At 38.6% G+C, this 17,940-nt stretch overlaps 1 protein-coding gene across 12 annotated transcripts in view; it reads right to left on the minus strand.

The window, feature by feature from the left end:
* The window catches only part of RXYLT1 (ribitol xylosyltransferase 1), a 31,933-nt gene extending 22,143 nt beyond the window's left edge, over positions 1-9,790 (minus strand). For 2 of the 12 annotated variants that reach the window (XM_033221412.1, XM_033221407.1), the window contains exons 1-5: positions 9,466-9,759; positions 8,417-8,572; positions 6,888-7,051; positions 5,062-5,183; positions 4,492-4,594 (exon numbers count right to left, since the gene is read on the minus strand). Coding sequence is in view for 4 of the 12 variants with exons in the window: in XM_033221405.1 (XP_033077296.1) it covers positions 4,492-4,594; positions 8,417-8,572; positions 9,131-9,271; positions 9,466-9,637 (572 nt within the window). In the remaining 8 variants the exon portion in view is untranslated. Of the gene's footprint in view, positions 1-4,491; positions 4,595-5,061; positions 5,184-6,887; positions 7,052-8,416; positions 8,573-9,130; positions 9,272-9,465 lie in introns of those variants that run through there. The other 10 variants (XM_033221411.1, XM_033221406.1, XM_033221413.1 and 7 more) reach the window with 8 other exon arrangements.
* Positions 9,791-17,940: the final 8,150 nt, after the last annotated feature.

The raw sequence follows: 17,940 nt of genomic DNA on the forward strand, positions 1-17,940 counted from the left end.
CTGGAATTGTAGTGCCCACAATTCCCACATGTTGTGGGAGGTACCCGGTGGGAAGTAATTGGATCATGGGGACAGGTCTTTCTTGTACTGTTCTCGTAATAGTGAATAAGTCTTACAAGATCTGATGGCAAACTTAATAGATAAATGCTGTGTGTGTGGTCTTACTGCTCCACCAACCAGTATTCCCCCATTTCTCCCCATCTCCTTGGGCCTCCCTATTCCCTGAGACACAACACTATTAGGCCAATTAATAACCCTATAATGCCCTCTAAGTGTTCCCTATAATTAATAACCCTATAATACCCTCTAGGTGAAAGGAAGAGTCGCAAGTCTCTCAGTTTCAGGAGTGTCCGAGGGAGAGAATATAGGCATGGATTCTTAGTTTCTGTTTCTGGTAGGGCCAGTAAAGCCCCTTCCTTATCCCTCTTTTCTGCTTATTACTAAAGACAAATACTAAAAACCATGGCTTTAGGCTGCTAAAAGCCTAAGACAAAACAAAACAGAACAACAACAACAACAACAATAAAATAAAGTGGGTTAGAGAAGCTTGCAACCAAAAGCTAGAAATAATTAAGCTTAGTGAGGAAGGCATGTCAAAAGCTGAGGCAAGCTGAAAGCTAGGCCTCTTGTGCCAAACAGCCAAGGTGGGAATGCAAAGGAAAAGTTACTGAAGGAAATGAAAAGTGCTACTCCAGTGAACAACATGAATGATGTGAAGGTGATATAGTCTTACTGCTCATATGGAGAGAGGTTTAATAGTCTGGACAGAGGATCAAACCAGCCACAACATTCCCTAAAGCCAAAGCCTAATCCAGAGCAAGGCCTCCACTCTTTTCAATTCTATGAAGGTTGAGAAAGGTAAGGAAGCTGCAGGAGAAAAGTCTGACATTACCAGAGGTTGGTTCATGAGGTTTAAGGAAAGAAGCCATTTCCATAACATACAAATGCAAGGTGAAGCAGCAAGTGCTAATGTAGAAGCTGCAGCTATCCAGAAGATCTAGCTAAGATCTTCATTGCTGAAGGTGGCTACACTAGACAACAGATTTTCAATGCAGATGAAACAGCTTTATATCAGCAGAAGATGGCATCTAGGACTTTCATAGAGAGAAGTCAATGCCTGGCTTCAAAGCTTCAAAAGACAGGCTGATTCTCTTATTAGGGGCTAAATGTAGCTGGTGACTTTAAGTTGAAGCCAATGCTCATTTATCATTCTGAAAATCCTAGGACCTTTAAGAACTATCCTAAATCTACTCTGCCTGTGCCCTATAAATGGAACAAAGCCTAGATGACAGCAACATCTGTTCACACCATGGTTTACTGAATATTTTAAGCTTACTATTGAGAAGTACTGCTCAGAAAAAAGGATTCCTTTCAAAATATTACTGCTCATTGACAATGCACCTGGTCACCCAAGAGATCTGATGGAGATGGACAGATTCATGTCCTCATACCTGCTAACAAAATATCCATTCTGCAGCCCATGGATCAAGGAGTAATTCTGACTTTCAGGTCTTATTTACGAAATACTTTTTGGCCAGACACAATGGCTCACGCCTGTAATCCTAGCACTTTGGGAAGCTGAAGTGGGTGGATCACTTGGAGACAGGAGTCCAAGACCAGCCTGGCCAACATGGTGAAACCCCATCTCTACTAAAAATACAAAAATTAGCTGGGTGTGGTGGCGTGTGCCCATAGTCCCAGCTACTTGGGATGTTGAAGCACAAGAATCACTTGAACCTAGGAGGCGGAGGTTGCAGCAAGCTATTACGACACTGCCCTCCAGCCTGGGTGACAGAGCGAGATTCTGTCTCAAAAAAAAAAAAAAACAACAACAACAAAAGAAATACTTTTCATAAGGCTATAGCTGCCACAGACAGTGGTTCCTCTGATGGATCTGGGCAAAGTAAATGAAAACCTTCTGGAAATGATTCATTATTCTGGATACCATGAGCATTCATGATTCATGGGACGAGGTCAAAACATCAACATTATAAGGAATTTGGAAGAAGCTGATTTAAACCCTCATGGATGACTTTGAGGGGTTCAAGATTTAAGGGGAGGAAGTCACTGCAGATGTGGTAGAAATGGCAAAAAAAGTAGAATTAGAAGTGGAACCTGAAGGTGTGACTGAATTGTTGCAATCTCATGATAAAACTTCAACAGATAAGGAGCTGCTTTTTATGAATGAGCAAAGAAAGTGGTTTCCTGAGATGGAATCTACTTCCAGTGAGGATACAATGTTGTGAACACTGGTGAAGTGACAATAAAGGATTCAGAATATTCAAAAAATGAAGTTGATAAAGCAGCAGCAGGGTTTGAGACAACTGACGCCAATTTTAACTTTTTTTTTTGAGACAGAGTCTCATTCTGTCACCTGGGGTTAGAGTGCAGCGGCATGATCTTACCTCACTGCATCCTCTGACTCCCAGGTTCAAGGATACTTTTGCCTCAGTGCCCCAAGTAGCTGGGATTACAGGTGTGTGCTGCCACTCCTGGCCAATTTTTGTATTTTTAGTAGAGATGGGGTTTCACGATGATAGCCAGGCTGGTCTCGAACTCCTGACCTCAAGTGATCCACCCACCTCAGCCTCCCAAAGTACTGGGATTACAGGCATGAGCCACTGCGTCCGGCCTAGGATTGACTCCAATTTTGAAAGAAGTTCTATGGGTAAAAATGCCTCCAAATAGCATCATGTGCTACAGAGAAAACTTTTGTGAATGAAGAGTCAACTGATGTGGCAAACGTCATTGTTGTTGTATTTTAAGAAATTGCCACGGCTACCCCAACCTTCAGCAACCACCACCCTGATTAGTCATCAACACCCTGATTAGACACAAACATTGAGGCAAGACCCTCCACCAGCAAAAAGATGATGACTTGCTGATGGTTCAGATAACTGTTAGCATTTTTTAGCAATAAAGTATTTTTCACTTAAGGTACTTTTTTTTTTTTTTTTTTTTTTTGAGGCGGAGTCTCACTCTGTCGCCCAGGCTGGAGTGCAGGGTACTTTTTTTTTTTTAGGCATAATACTATCACACACTTAACAGACTACAGTACAGTGTAAACGTAACTTTCATATGCACTAGATAATCAAAAAATTCATATGACTTGCTTTAATGCAATATTTGCTTTGCTGCAGTGGTGTGGAACTGAACACCCAATAGCTCTAAAGTATGCCTGTAAAATCTCCCGCAAATATTTTAGAAGTAAAGGATACATTTGGCTTTCTTTTGGGAGTTAATGTTCTTTGCTCAAATCTGTCACTATTATTATAGCAACAATGTATAATTTTAACCTTAAAGATGTTAACGTCTTTATGAATTTTTAATAACTTTTCTGAAAATGTTATATATTGTGGATTAGACTAATATCCCTAACACACATTTACTTTTCAAATATCAAAATATTAGATTTATATACATAATACACATTTACTTTCAAACACCCAAATCCAACCATTGTAAGTTTAGGTCTATACTTAAGCTCTTGAATGGGATTAGATCAACAGAAGCATGAAGATGAAAGGAAAAATAATCATTGCCAATGATAATTTTTAAAATCTGTTTACTTGTTAAGTATAACTTTGAAAAGATACATGCAATAAATTGCTTTCCAAGTGTATAAAAAGTAAATAAAGAATAGAAGCTGTAGTAAAAATTAGAACAAAACTGATGCTAACTATAGCTTTTCCTTTCCTGATTTCTATAAATGAAATTCCAATAGAAAGCAGAATCTTTAGTTCACATTTTCCCCCTAATAATACAACTGTTATATAAAATAAGCATTTAAAAACAATTTTTTATTTTTAATTTCAAGAAAGCAAAATCTAATAAAATAGCATTTCATATGATAAAATTATAGTTTTCCTAAATAAAACAATCCTAACATACTTAAAAACACTCAGAAAATATGCAGTCATAGATAAGAGTTATATAAAAAGGCCAAAAAAGTCTAAGCAATACACTGGTTTTATTAAATCTAAAATAAAAAATAAATAAATAATCTAAAATAAAAAATCCTGATAGAACTCATCAAATTTGTTTTAATAAACAAAAACCTAAAAAGTGACAGCAAGAGCTTTGATATCATCTAAATATGTAAAAAAGTGAACATGACTATTATATGAAAGAGAAAAATGAAAATACTTTTAGGTTTACATATTATTCCTCCAAGATACAGAATGTTTTAAATGGCTGTCACCATTCAAATGCTGTAAGATGTGGAGTATGAACTTTTCCATATAATTAGATAAAAATAAAACAGACATATGATTCCAAAAAAGGAGTATTCTGCAATATACAATTTCAGAAGGTCCAAGTAAGCTTAATTATGAATACATATTCATGAGATTTACTTCTCTGTTCTTTACAAGTTGAAATAGAAATAGTTTTATAAATATATTTTCCTATTATTTTTCTTTTAGTAGTCCCATAAAATATTGTAGAGCAAAACACCAAAGGTTAATGTTGCACAACTAATACAACTAATACCTGTATTGTGTTCTTCCTACGATTGACTTTCCTTCTCTCCATTGAGCAGTCACATCGCTGGGATCAAGTAAGCCTTCAAAAATATGCTCCCAGAGATACAAGCCTGATAATTAACAACAAAAACAAAATCAAAACAATTTACTGTCTCATCTACTCTGGTGCATGAGACAAGTTTATGTTCTATTCTTTTATTCATTTGACTGTAAAACCAGAATGCCTCCCCTTTGGGCCGTTGGCAGGCAGTGCTACCAAGCAACAGCTCCAAATCATCAACATGGCAGCTAATGAGAGACACAGCTCAGAAGCTGTCAGTGTGTAACATGTGGCAACATGAGAGTTAATATTAAAGACCTCTCCTACTCTAGATTTGAGAAACCCCTAATTTATATAGATCTTTACACCTGTCTTATTCTGAAATGAAATGTACTATATTACAAAGTAAACTATACTATGTGGTTAGAATTATTTTTATAACAAATTAGGGGGAGTTGCCATTTTGTGCCAAATGGAGCCAGAGGAGCTCATGTATTTACATATATTAATACATTCAATATGTCAAGGGGACATTACCTCCTCCTCACTTGAACACATAGCCCTGAATGCATGATCCCCTTCACAGACAAATGCCACTACATCTTTTCTCCTTATGGCAGCTCCTGATGTTTTATCATGATTTCACCTGAATGAAAGCTCTGAGAGTAGAGGAGAGCAGTGTTACTCAATGAGGCACTATGGAGACCATACACCACTTCTGGGCACCCTGTTTTCGTTACACTCAAAGAGGTTTTTGTTTCATTCTCATTGTACCCTGGTACTAAAGGAAACCCAAGCCACTATGTTTAAAACGTGGCCAATTAGATAAAGCTTTACAAATGTGATGGGTTGAATAATGTCTCCCTGCCCCACCAGCAAAGATGTCCATATTCTAATCTCTAGAATCTAGGAATATGTTACCTTACATGGCAAAAGACACTTTAAAAATATGATTGAGTTAAGGATGCTGAGGTGAAGAGATTATTATAGATTATCTAGGTGGGCCCTATGTAATCTCAAGAGTCCTCACACAAGGGAGGCAGGAGGGTCAGAGTGAGGCAAGGGATATATAAAGATGGAAGTAGAGGTCAGAGTGATGTGGGGCCATAAATGAAGGAATGCGGGTAGCTCCTAGAAACTCTCAACGGTTAAGGAAACAGGTTCTCCTCTAGAGCCTCCAAAAGTAACACAGCCCCCACACATTTTAGAGTTCTGCCTTCAGAAAACTAAGATACTAAATTTGTGGTAATTTGTTACGGTTGCAATAGGATGCTATAGATTATACAGTTAAGATTATGGTACCTGGAAATGGGGTGCTACTGTAACAAATACTTAAAAATGTGGAAGTGGCTCTGAAATTGGGTAATGGGTAAAGGCTGAGAGAATTGTAAGGACATGATTTTAAAAAGCCTAGATTAGATTGCCTTGAATAACCTGCAGATAGAAATATGGATGTTAATGACTCAACTAGTGAAGACTCAAAGTGAGGCAGAGTAGAGAAAACCTGTATTGTCTTACAGGATATCTAAATCATCATAAGCAGATTGTTGGTAAGAATATGCAATTTTTTAAAATTTTAATTAATTAATTAATTAATTAATTATTTTTGAGACAGAGTCTCGCTCTGTAGCCCAGGCTGGAATAAGGTGGCATGATCTTGGCTCACCGCAACCTCCACCTCCCTGGTTCAAGCAGTTCTCCTGCCTCAGCCTCCTGAGTAGCTGGGATTACAGGCATGTGCCACAATGTCTGGCTAATTTTTGTATTTTTGGTAGAGATGGGGTTTCACCATGATGACCAGGCTGGTCTTGAACTCCTGGCCTCAAGCGATCCACCTGCCTCAGCCTCCCAAAGCGCTCGATTACAGGCATGAGACATCATGCCTAGAATATGCATATTAAAGAAACTGTTGGTGAGGGCTCAGAAGAAAATCAGGAATGTGTTATTAGAAACTGGAAGGATGAGGATCCTTGTTATATAACAGTAAAAAGCTTATTTGGATTGTATCCTGCAGTTACGTGGAAAGTAGAACTTGTGATAAACTTTAATAATTAGCTGGAGGGTTCCAAGCAAAGTGAAAGGTGTGGACTGGTTTCTTCTTGGTGCTTAATGAAATATAAGAAGAAAGAGATAGAAGGAAAAACTGTTAAGCAAAAGGGAACCAGAATTTGATGATCTGGGAAATTCTCAGACCATTAAGATTGCAAAAGAGGTGAAAAATTAGATTTACTGTCTGCAAAGGGTGTTCCAGAAAGACCAAGGATGTGGCTGCACAACCTTTTGCTAGTGTCTCAGAAGGAACAGAAGATCTGAATATTCATTCACACAAAGGGCTCTTTGAAGAGATTACACATGTGACTTACAGGTCTCCTCAGCCACCTCAGCAGAAGCCAGAAATGGAGATGGGATTACTCAGAAAAGATCTGCAGAGGAGCTTCCCATCTAATGGAGTGAATCCTGTGACATACACAGGAGGCCCACAAGGTTCTTCAGAATGTTATATGAGCAGAAACACTGCCAGCTTGGACTAAAAAAGACAGAAAGAGGTCTCAATGAAAGAAGGCTGATGGGCTCTGCAAATCTTACCAGCTGTCAACAGGCTGATAAAATTACTAAGCTGCAAACTTGTGTTACTTTTTATGAAAAAGGAAAAGATGACTTCAAGAGTATGGCTGAAATGCCAGAGGGCAAAGCTGTACAAATCATAGATTATTCCTAGGCCTGCAATATAATCTAATGGAGCTGACCATTCAGATGAAATTTAGATTTCAAAATTGCTAGGACCAGTGACACTTTTTTACTTCAATTTTTTCCCTTTTTGAATGGGAATGTCGATAACGGTATTTTATAACTATGCCTAGAGAATAGGTTGATGAAAGTAGCATTTTTCCTGCCAGCAGAGGTGTTAAAAAAAAAAAAAAGGTAGCATTTGATGAAATTCACTTGGCCACTTTGCGCTTATCAGATTGAAAAGAAATAAGTCTGGAAATGAAAATCTGGGATTTAAGAGAAGAAATCAGTATTAGAGACTTTATTTAAAAAATAATGGTCAGAACTTGATGATTGAAGACCTGGTTTCAGGTACTTGAAATTTAGAGACTGGTAGTAATCTTCCAGGATGTATACTTGTATGTAACTATGAACGAATTTATGAAATACCGTGAGTAGAGGACTATCCTCTGTACATTTTCCTCTCATCTGGTACTTTCTACCCATATCCCTTATTGTACATAAACCCAGCTCATGTTCAAAGGCCAAATAGAGTGCTTTCTAAGTCACTAAATTCTTTGTGACTCTTTGAACCCTCACAGCCCCATTCTCTAATTGAGCATAATATATATCTTAGAACACTACACTCTCATGATATTCACAGCAAAAACGCTTCTGTGTGCAATCAAGTTTAATCAACTACATACTATAATACATTCCTTCGCTGATACAATGAACACTGTCATATTAAAGGCTCTTGAGAAAGGCCTGCAATGAAGAACCTTAACTTTGTACTCTTCAGTGTTTCCCAAATGTGTTTGGCCCTCAAGGGCAGGGGCCACATCTTATGTTTGTGTATCAAGTGTCCAAAAAATACACAGATTCATGAAAATTCAGTTGACATATGTATTGCAATCTAATGACACTATACAGCCTATTCAATGTATCGATAAATGAAGCTGTGCTCTGCTGAAGACCAACAGTGGAACATGTATGTGTGTACATTTACAAACAGATGTTGTCTAATTGGAAGGAGAAAGGAATTACTGACAAAAAGTGAAAAAATATATCATGATGCCTTAATTAACAAGTTATGAAATAAATTATATTAAAATGAATTTCATATCAATAAAGTACATTTTACAATGCTTTTTACATGTCTTCCTTTTACATATTAACTTACCAATGGCAGCTTTGCCCCAGATTTGTACACTGAGGTCTATTTTTCCTTTCGTGGATTTATTTAATACTTGAAGGCTAGTTTTAAATCTGTATTGTTGCTCATTTTTTTCATCTCCTTCCCAAGGATTCCATTCTTCACTTTCCAAAGTGAACTGTTCTGTTTTAAAAAGAGTAACAGTGTTTACCAGTTAGGTATTATTGCAGCTGTAGGTAAATTCAAATCATATAAATTAAGCGTTAGTTCTAATTTCATCCTAACTTTAATTTTTGAGAGATAGAGCAACTGAATTTAAACTGGTTATACACAATGAAAACAAAAAAGAAACTATCGGCAATTTTTTTAACTGAACTTTTTTTACTCTGAAAGGTCTTAGAAATAAAATGCTAACTTGAAACAGGAAAATTCTCTTCCCCAAAACAAAACCTTTAAAAATAACAGGATAATATGTATCAAGTTACAGGCTTAACTTCTGCAATTCTTTTTATCTGTTGTATACAGGTAACCTATGCACAAAAAACTGACTTCAGAGTGTAGTGTTCACCAGTCTTAGATACTATCGTGCAAAATTCTGAATAAAGGGAGAGAGAAAGCTGAGTCTGATCTTAAGATAAATTAAACATAAGACGGGACCAGAATTTGGAGGTAAAGCCTGCCTTACGGTCACTGCAGGATTAGAGAGGGTTTTGTTTCAACATGGAAACGGATGTCTTAAACCTTGTGGCGATTTTGAGGCCTTCCAGGAGCACTCCCGCAAATCTCTGGCATTTGAGACGACGTCTTGCATTTTAACACGTATTTGAAAGGCGTTCGCTCCTGTCACCCCCTGGGATGGGGAGCGGGGACAGCGTGTGAGATCTGGGTGAGAATTAAGGACCATTCTCCAATCCCGAGCCAAGGGCTGGCTCGAGGGGCTGTAGGAGGCAAAGCGCGTCTCAGGCCCCGCGGGTAACCCCAGACTTGAGAGCGGGGTGCGGGAACCCGGCCCCTGCCGCCCAGCAGCCCCTAGCGAGGTGCGCAGAGCCGGAGGGAAGCTGCAGCCCCCATCCTACCTCGGCCGCGTCTCTCCAGCGCCGGGGCCACCGCCCCCTTCCTGAGGCCCCGCGGGGACCCGGCGGGCGCCTGGCGGCGGCGCCCGAAAAAGACGTGGTAGGCAGCGTAGAGGGAGAATAGGCAGTACAGGGCGATGAGAAATGAGCAGAGCCGCTTCCGCGTCAGCCGCATCCCACTCGGGCTTCCAGTCAGGTAGCCACCGCCATGGAGCGGCCGGAAACAGAAGCTGCGGCCCGGGCGACGTCCGGCGCAGGCCCAGGCACTTTCCAGGCCGTCCCCATCAAAGGCTCTTACGCCCAGCGCCCGGTACAGCCCCGCCCCGGGCACGCCCACCTCCCGCCTCCCGCCCAGGCCCCGCCCCCTCCAGTCCCGCCTCATCCGCCGGGCCCAGGGCCTGCCTGCCCACCTCCGGCTCCGGAATAGGGGGGGTCCAGGAGCGGCCACTACCCCAAGTGCTTCCAGACGCCAGGCTGGTGGGAGCCTCTCTGTCCTCTGCCGTGTACCCATTACACCTTTCAACCGTGTCACTTTTCCCAAGTACATAAAGACTCGGGGAAAAAAGAACACCCGTGGTGGTCCATGAAGACCATGTGAAGGCATGGACCGTGATATTTTTTGCTCTACATGGAATCCCTAGCGCCTGGGACAGTGCCTACTACATTGTAGATGAGTGAATATAAACGTCCTTTAAAAAAATTGATGATGGTCGCTCAACCTTGTGAATGTAATTAATACCACTCACTTGTATGCATAGAAATAGTTAAAATGTCGAATTCGTGTTTTATATACCTTACTGCAATAAAAATATTTTTCAAGTTCAATATTATTATGATGTGAGTTGAACGCACATAGGCATACAGTATTTTGTCAAATAGAGGCTATAAATGTAAATGCTTCAATAAACTTTTTGTCCAGCCTTGGGAATATGGGCTACAATGTTCTGTCAGTTGCATCTGGTACTACTGCTCAAATTATCCCGCAGTCTTGCGACGGTGTGTCCACTAATTAGGGTGACCAGTGGTCCCAGTTTGCCCAGGACTGTAAAGATTCTCCAGTTGGAGGATTTTTAGTGCTAAAATTGGGAAAGTCCTAGGAAATCAGTAGAAGTTGGTCACTCTAGCATTGACTCTAAACTATTAGGTCAAACACTTTGCCCAATCTCCCAAACAGTTCCCTGCCTCCAAAGACCTGTTTTAAACCATTTTTGCTCAGACTCCCTAAGTCCTATAAATATCACCACAAACCTTCTCCTTCTGAGACTACCAAGCTTCTGTCAAAGTGTGGCCTCCCTTACTGTAGTAGATTTAATAAATTTAGCTTTTCTTGATTAACAGGCTATTCTGGTGTCTTAGAGAGATGGCAGTTGTTTTATGTACACTGTATTGTTGGTTATCCTATTTTGTTGTGGAAATGACAATTATTTAAGGATAGGAAGTAATTACCTTATAATTACTAAAAAACACCCACTGTATCAATGTACATGCAGATGCTACTGACTAATAGTTTTACTATTGAGAAATGCATACAAGGTAAAACTAATATGCGGCTGATGTCATCTTGAATGGGGCAGAGGGCCATGAAAATGAAGGAGTTGTTTTACCTCAAACTGCAAATGACTGCATAATTTGATTATAAACTTTTAAAAATGTATTTAGGTTACAAAGGAATCTTCTAATTGATCTAAGTCTGGCAGAGTTCATTTTCCTTTCTCTTGGTATTTAATGATTGAGCTACAGCTGGAAGCTACTTTCTGTATATGCTCTCATCTCTTCAGGTGGATGGAAAGAGAGGGAAAGAGACGTGGTGGGGAATGCAGCAGTGCGGAGGGGGAGACAAGGTTAAATATCCTCTGGGGGTTGAAGCTCCGCATATAGGGAACCAGACCTGAGAAGGAAAGATGTGGGAGGAAGGATAGAAATAAAGGAATATGAGATGAACTAAACTAAAGCAGGGCTAAAATCTTTACTTGGTGATATTTTCTACTCTGTCTGCAAAGGGAAGAACTATTAATCAACAAGATATTGAGAAAATAGCCATAATGTCCTAATGCCTTCTTCTAGCTGACTGTGAAATAGTACACGCTTATTCTTAGAAGTCTCCAATCCAAATTTCTTGTGATACCTGGTCAAAATTCTCTTCTTAGTTTATCAAGTCTCCAGTAATACTCAAGAAGTGTGTTAACTACTTTGAGAGATTTTTCACAGCTTGGCCAAGCTTCTGGGTCAAACCCTTTGTAGGATATTTCTAGCAGGGCTTGACCATGTTAAGTTATAAACTAGCTATCTCAAATTTGTAAGAATCAGTCCTAAGAAGATACATTTTTCTTTTTCATGTGAGTGTAGTGCTCACAAAAATAAGCAATAAAACTCTACAGAAATATATTGGCATTGGGAAATAGTAAGCAAATTATAATGCCTTCTTTAAACAGTCAATTAAACAAAATACTGATAACCAACCAAACAAAACTAGGGTGAAGGTTAAAGACAGAACAACTCTGAGGTGAAATTGAAGCAGATGAGCAGAAACAGAGTCTGTGCAAACATCACTTCTTCTGTAAATCTTTCCCTCACCTATTTCCCTTTCCCCACACCCTCTAAACCCTATGCACAATTTCATCATTGGTGTAAAATTTCATCACCAGTTTTGTTTATGCATTCCATGTGATCCACCAGCCTTAACTAGTGTGATAGTTGTCTATGGACTCTGCTCTACTAAAAGCCCTTATGAGTGGGTACCACCATGGTGATAGCCTCAGAGAGTGATTCAAGATAGTTGAACCCATGTGACTCCATCTCTCATTTACCACTGACTTCATTTGCATATGCTGTTTTTCTAATGATATTATCATCAACTTGGGGTAGGAGGCTACTGAAAAGCTCCAGGAGTGGTATAAATGTGCTTCAACCTCTTAAAAATTAAAAAAAAAATTTGTGAATATATATTTATGGGTTACATGAGATTATTTTGACACAGGCATGCAATGTGTAATGATCACATCAGAGTAAATAGAGCATGCATCCACTGAAACATTCATCCTTTGTGTTACAAACAATGCAATTATACTCTTTCAGTTATTTTAAAATGTACAATTAAATTTTTTTCACTGTAGTCACCCTGTTGTGCTAGCAAGGACTAGGTCTTACTCATTCTTTCCTACTATTTTTTGTATGCCTTAACCATCCCCACTCCCCTGCCCCACCTGCCCACACTACTTTTCACAGCCTCTAGTAGCCATCCTTCTACTTTCTATCTCTATGAGTTCAATTGTTTTGTTTATTTATTATTTTAAAGTAGAGACAGGCTCTCATTATGTTGCCCAGGCGGGTCTCGAGATGCTGAGTTCAACTGATCAGCTTGCCTTGGCCTTTCAAAGTGTTGGGATTACACGCGTGAGCCAGTGTGCCTGGCCTCAGTTGCTTTAATTTGCAGCTCCCACAAATAAGTGAGAACATGCAAAGTTGGTCTTTCTGTACTTGGCTTACTTTACTTAACGTAATGACCTTCATTTTCATCCATGTTGTTGCAAAATGCAAGTTGTTATTCTTTTTTATGGCGGAATAACACTCTGTGGTGCATATGTACCACATTTTCTTTATGTATTCATCTGTTGATGAACATTTAGATTGCTTCCAAATCTTGGCTATTGTGAATAGTGTTGCAATAAACATGGGAGTGCAGATAGCTCTTCAATAGTTTCCTTTCTTTTGAGTATATACCTAGGGGTGGGATTGCTGACTATCGTGGTAGCTCTATTTTTAATTTTTTGAGGAACCTCCGAACTGTTCTCATAGTGGTTATACTAATTTACATTTCCACCAACAGTGTACAAGGGTTCCCTTTTCTCCACATCTTCTCCAGCATTTGTTATTGCCCTTTCAACCTCTTTTAGTCTCATTTAGTGAAGTCTTTCTGTGCTTTTTGCTCACTTCATTTTTTATGGTTGCAAGAATGTAAATATTTGATGTATTCTGTCTCCTAATTTTGACTTTTCATCACAAGGCCTTGATGGCTTATACATATTCCTGTGAATCCATCAACTTCATGCATTCATATTTCTATTAACTCACCCAGATAGATTTATTCTTTTCCAACAGAATAGACACATCTGATTAATAATGCACCTTCAATAATCTGATATTTATCTTTATAAACTCTGCTCTGTTTATCTTATATTAGGATTATTGCTAGCTGTCTCAAATGGGTTGGATAGCATTTCAGTCCTTGAACTGTTTATATAGTATGGAAAATATTAAGTCTGTGAAAGTCTGCCTGCACTTTTCAGTAATATTCATTGGCCCTAGAACTATTTTTGGAGATAGTTCTTTAATAACACTCGTTTGGTTAATTCTTGCTTGTAATATTAATACTTCTTAAGTCTGTTTTGGCAATTTTTATTTTCTAAGAAACCAATTTACCTCATTAGGATTAAAAAGTATTCAGATATATCCCTTCTTTCATTTCTAATTTTATTCTTTTGAGTTTTCCTCTTTTGTATTGAAATTTTCAGATTTTGTAACTGATTTTATGATTTTATTATTGGTTTTCCCCTCTCCTTCCAACTATCTTTGGATTTATCAATTTTGTTTGTCTATATGGCAATTACTAGATTGTGTATGATTTTTTCATTATTTTGTTTTTTCTGTTTTCCTGTTTGTTTGATATTTTCTCTAACTTTCTTAATTGGACAGTTGGTTTAACATTTTATCATTTCTTCTTAATAATGAAATCATAGAAGCTGATTAATTTACCTCTGCATCCTGAAAGTGCAGTATTTTTACTCTTTGCTATTTAGATTTTTTAATGTGATCCAGTAGAGATTATAGGAGAGTATGTGACATTTAATGACCAAGTAGTGAACATTTTGTTAGATCATCCTTTAAAATTTTTACCAATATGATGGCTGCAATGGACTTTTATTGTTGTAATTTTCATTTCCCTGGTTAATAATGAGGTTGAGTATCTTTTAATATATTTATTTTTTTGTTTTTATCCTCTGTTTTTATGTTTTGTATAGTTTTTTATTTGTTGCTTATCTTTTACTATTGATTGCAGAATTTCTATTTACACAGCAATTATTTGTTTATGTATATTAAGTATTTTCTTCCAATTTTTGGCTAGTCTATTTTATTTGTATATATATTTTTATTTTTTCTTATTTTAATTTTTTCTTTTTTTGGACAGAGTCTCGCTCTGTCATCCTGGCGGGAGTGTAGTGGTGCAATCTCAGTTTACTGCAAACTGCGCCTCCCAGGTTCAAGCGATTCTCCTGCCTCAGTCTCCCAAGTAGCTGGGATTACAGGTGTGTGCTGCCATACCAGGCTAATTTTTGTATTTTTAGCAGAGACGGGGTTTTACCATGTTGGCCAGGCTGGTCTCAAACTCCTGAGCTCCACCCACCTCGGCCTCCCAAAGTGCTGGGATTACAGGCGTGAACCATCACACCCCACCATATTTTATTTATATTTACTTTTATTGTAAAGACATTTTAAATTTTCATATAGCTAAATTTATCAGTCTTTTCCTTTACAGTTTGGAGGGTGTGTATGCATATATGGGTGTGTGTGTGTGAATATGTGTATTCTTTAAGAAAAACATGCCTGTATATTCCTATTAGAATCTTAATTAAAATTGCATTAAATTTATAGAATAATTTGGGTAGAATCAACAAGTTACAATATTGAGTTATTCCACCCAGATGTATTACAAATTATCCCAGCACCAATTATTGATAGGCCATCCTTTAATGACTGATCTGCAGTGCCTTGTCTGTCAACATGAGGCTTTCTTGTATGTCTAGTCTAACTTTGACTTCTCTGTCTTTCTTGTCTCAATTTCATGCATCTTAGTTACTATAGCTTTATAAGTCTTCATATTTGGAAGGACAATATCTCCAATTTTCTCTTTTATTTTTTAAAACTGTCTTGTCTATTCTTAATTTCCCCGTACATTTTAGAGTTAGCTTGTTGAGTTTTACTAAAAAACACTCATGAATGGTAATTAGCATTTTATTGCATTTGTAGGATAACTTTGGGAATATTTTACTTTTTATGTAATATTGAATTTTTTATTCTATTTATGGACACTCAAACTGTGCCCAATTTAATTTTATACAAGCAATGCTGCAGGGAACCCCATTGTGTTTTTCTCCTTGTTTCTGTGTGTGACACCCTCCAGGGCACAGCTCCCAATATGCACATGTCAACAGAAAAATGTGAAAAAAAATTACATTGATTGACAAAAGTAAGTCACAGAAGGAAATGGGTGGTAAGATAGTATTTAGGTGCAAGTTAATGTCTTTCAATACAGCTTTATAATTTTATCCATGCACCTTGCATATCTTTTATTGAATTTTCTATAATAGGATTGGCTATGTATAGCAGAGACTCAACATACCAGTGATTTAAACAAAATAGAAATCTATTTTACACTACATTAAAGTTTTGAATGAAGTAAATTCTTCACTTGTCTCCTGTGATATTGTGATATATATGTTTGATTTTCCCCCTCCAGTTTCTTGGCATACAACTAAAATCCTTGGAATAAGTGTCTTTTTGAATGCTAATGAGATGACTGGTGGCTGGTAGCCTCTTAGGTAGCTTCAGGTTAGGTGCTGGTCACTGGAAAGACCAAGGCAGGATTAGAAGGTTGGAACTTTCTTCTCCATCCCATAACCTCCAGGAAGGAGGGAGGGGCTGAAGGTAAAGTTGATCAATGGTCAATAATTTAATCAATCATGCCTATGTTTTCTTTCTTTCTTTCTTTCTTTCTTTCTTTCTTTCTTTCTTTCTTTCTCTCTCTCTCTCTCTTTCTTTCTTTCTCTTTCTTTTGTTCTTTCTTTCGTTCTTTCTTTCTTTTTTTGATGGACTCTCACTCTGTCGTTCAGGCTGGAGTGCAGTGGTGCCATCTCAGCTCACTGCAACCTCTGCCTCCTGGGTTCAAGCGATTCTCATACCTCAGGCCTCCTGAGTAGCTGGGATTACAGGTGCATGTCACCACACCTGCCTAATTTTTGTATTTTTGGTAGAGACGGGGTTTCACCATGTTAGCCAGGCTGGGCTTGAACTCCTGACCTCAGGTGATCAACTCGCCTCGGGATCCCAGAATGCTGGGATAATAGGCATGAGCCACCACACCCGGCTGTGATTAAACTTTCATAAAATCCCTAAAGGACAGGGTTTGGAGAGCTTCTGAATAGCTAAACATGAGGAAGTTCTTAGAGGGTGGCATCCCCAGAGAGGGCAGAAAAGTGCCGCGCCCCTTCCCACATGCCTTTCTCCATGCATGTCTTCATCTGTATCCCTTGTGATACTCTTTAAAATAAACTAATGGAAGTGTTTCCCTGGGTTATAATGAGCTGTTTTAGAAAATGTGTCAAACTCGAGGAGGTGGTTGTGGGAACCTGGATTTATAGCCAGTGGGTTAGAAGCACAGGTAAAACAACCCAGAGCTTGTGGTTGGCTTGAGAAATGGGGAGTAGTCTTATGGAACTGAGCCCTAAGCCTGTGGGATCTGATCTTATCTCCAGATGTTTTCAGAATTGAAATGGGGGACACTCAGCTGGTGTCTGCTGAAGAACTGATGGATTGGTTGTTGGTGGGGAGAAATCTCCGGATACTTCTTGGTGACCGGGGTCACAGAGGTCTTTTTTTTTTTTTTTTTTCTCTGAGGCAAGGTCTTACTTTGTCCCCCAGACTGGAGTGCAGTGGTGCAAACATGGCTCACTGCAGCCTCAACCTCCTGGACTCAAGTGATCCTCCCACCTCACCACCTCAGCCTCCTGAGTAGCTGGGATCACAGGTATATACCATCATTCTTGGCTAAGTTTTAAAATATTTGTACTGACTGTTTCCTCTTGCCTTGGCCTCCCAAATTGCTGGGATTATAAGTGTGAGCCATCACTCCGGCCAACATGGAAGTCTTCTATGTTGGTTGCTGTTGAGTGAGACAATAGAAAAAACACTTTGGTTTAATTTTTCCTTATGTCTACAGACTCCATAGCCCTGAAGAGGAGGGAGTGAAAATAACAATTTTGAAAATTTCTATTGTGAGAATAATCTGTTTTTTAATCAAAAACTTTCTGAACAAGAGGAATACCAGTATAACAGAACAAAAAATGATCCTAGGAACTGAATTGGAATCTTAATCTCTTCATGATGAAATGAAGGGAGACAAAGGTTAAGTCAGAAAGGCTTTTTTGGAAACAATCTATAGCTCGCTTTCTATAGAAAGGTACAATCCTTGAATCTTTTGTTGAAGAACAGCAAGATACAAATGGTGTTCAAGATCTTCTCATGCTCATGAAGACGGAAAATATTTGGAGTTAGTTGATTTCTCTCTGCTCACCATTCCCTTTGCTAGTGTAGATTCAAAGACAGTCTTTTCAGCAGCTGGAGGAAACTTGCACAAAAATATGCTTAACAATGACAACATTAACACACTTTGTTTTTTTAAGATCACACTTTTCAAAAAAGGTC

Source organism: Trachypithecus francoisi, unplaced genomic scaffold, assembly GCF_009764315.1.
Source record: "Trachypithecus francoisi isolate TF-2019V2 unplaced genomic scaffold, Tfra_2.0 Lachesis_group11, whole genome shotgun sequence".
Lineage (NCBI taxonomy): Eukaryota > Metazoa > Chordata > Mammalia > Primates > Cercopithecidae > Trachypithecus > Trachypithecus francoisi.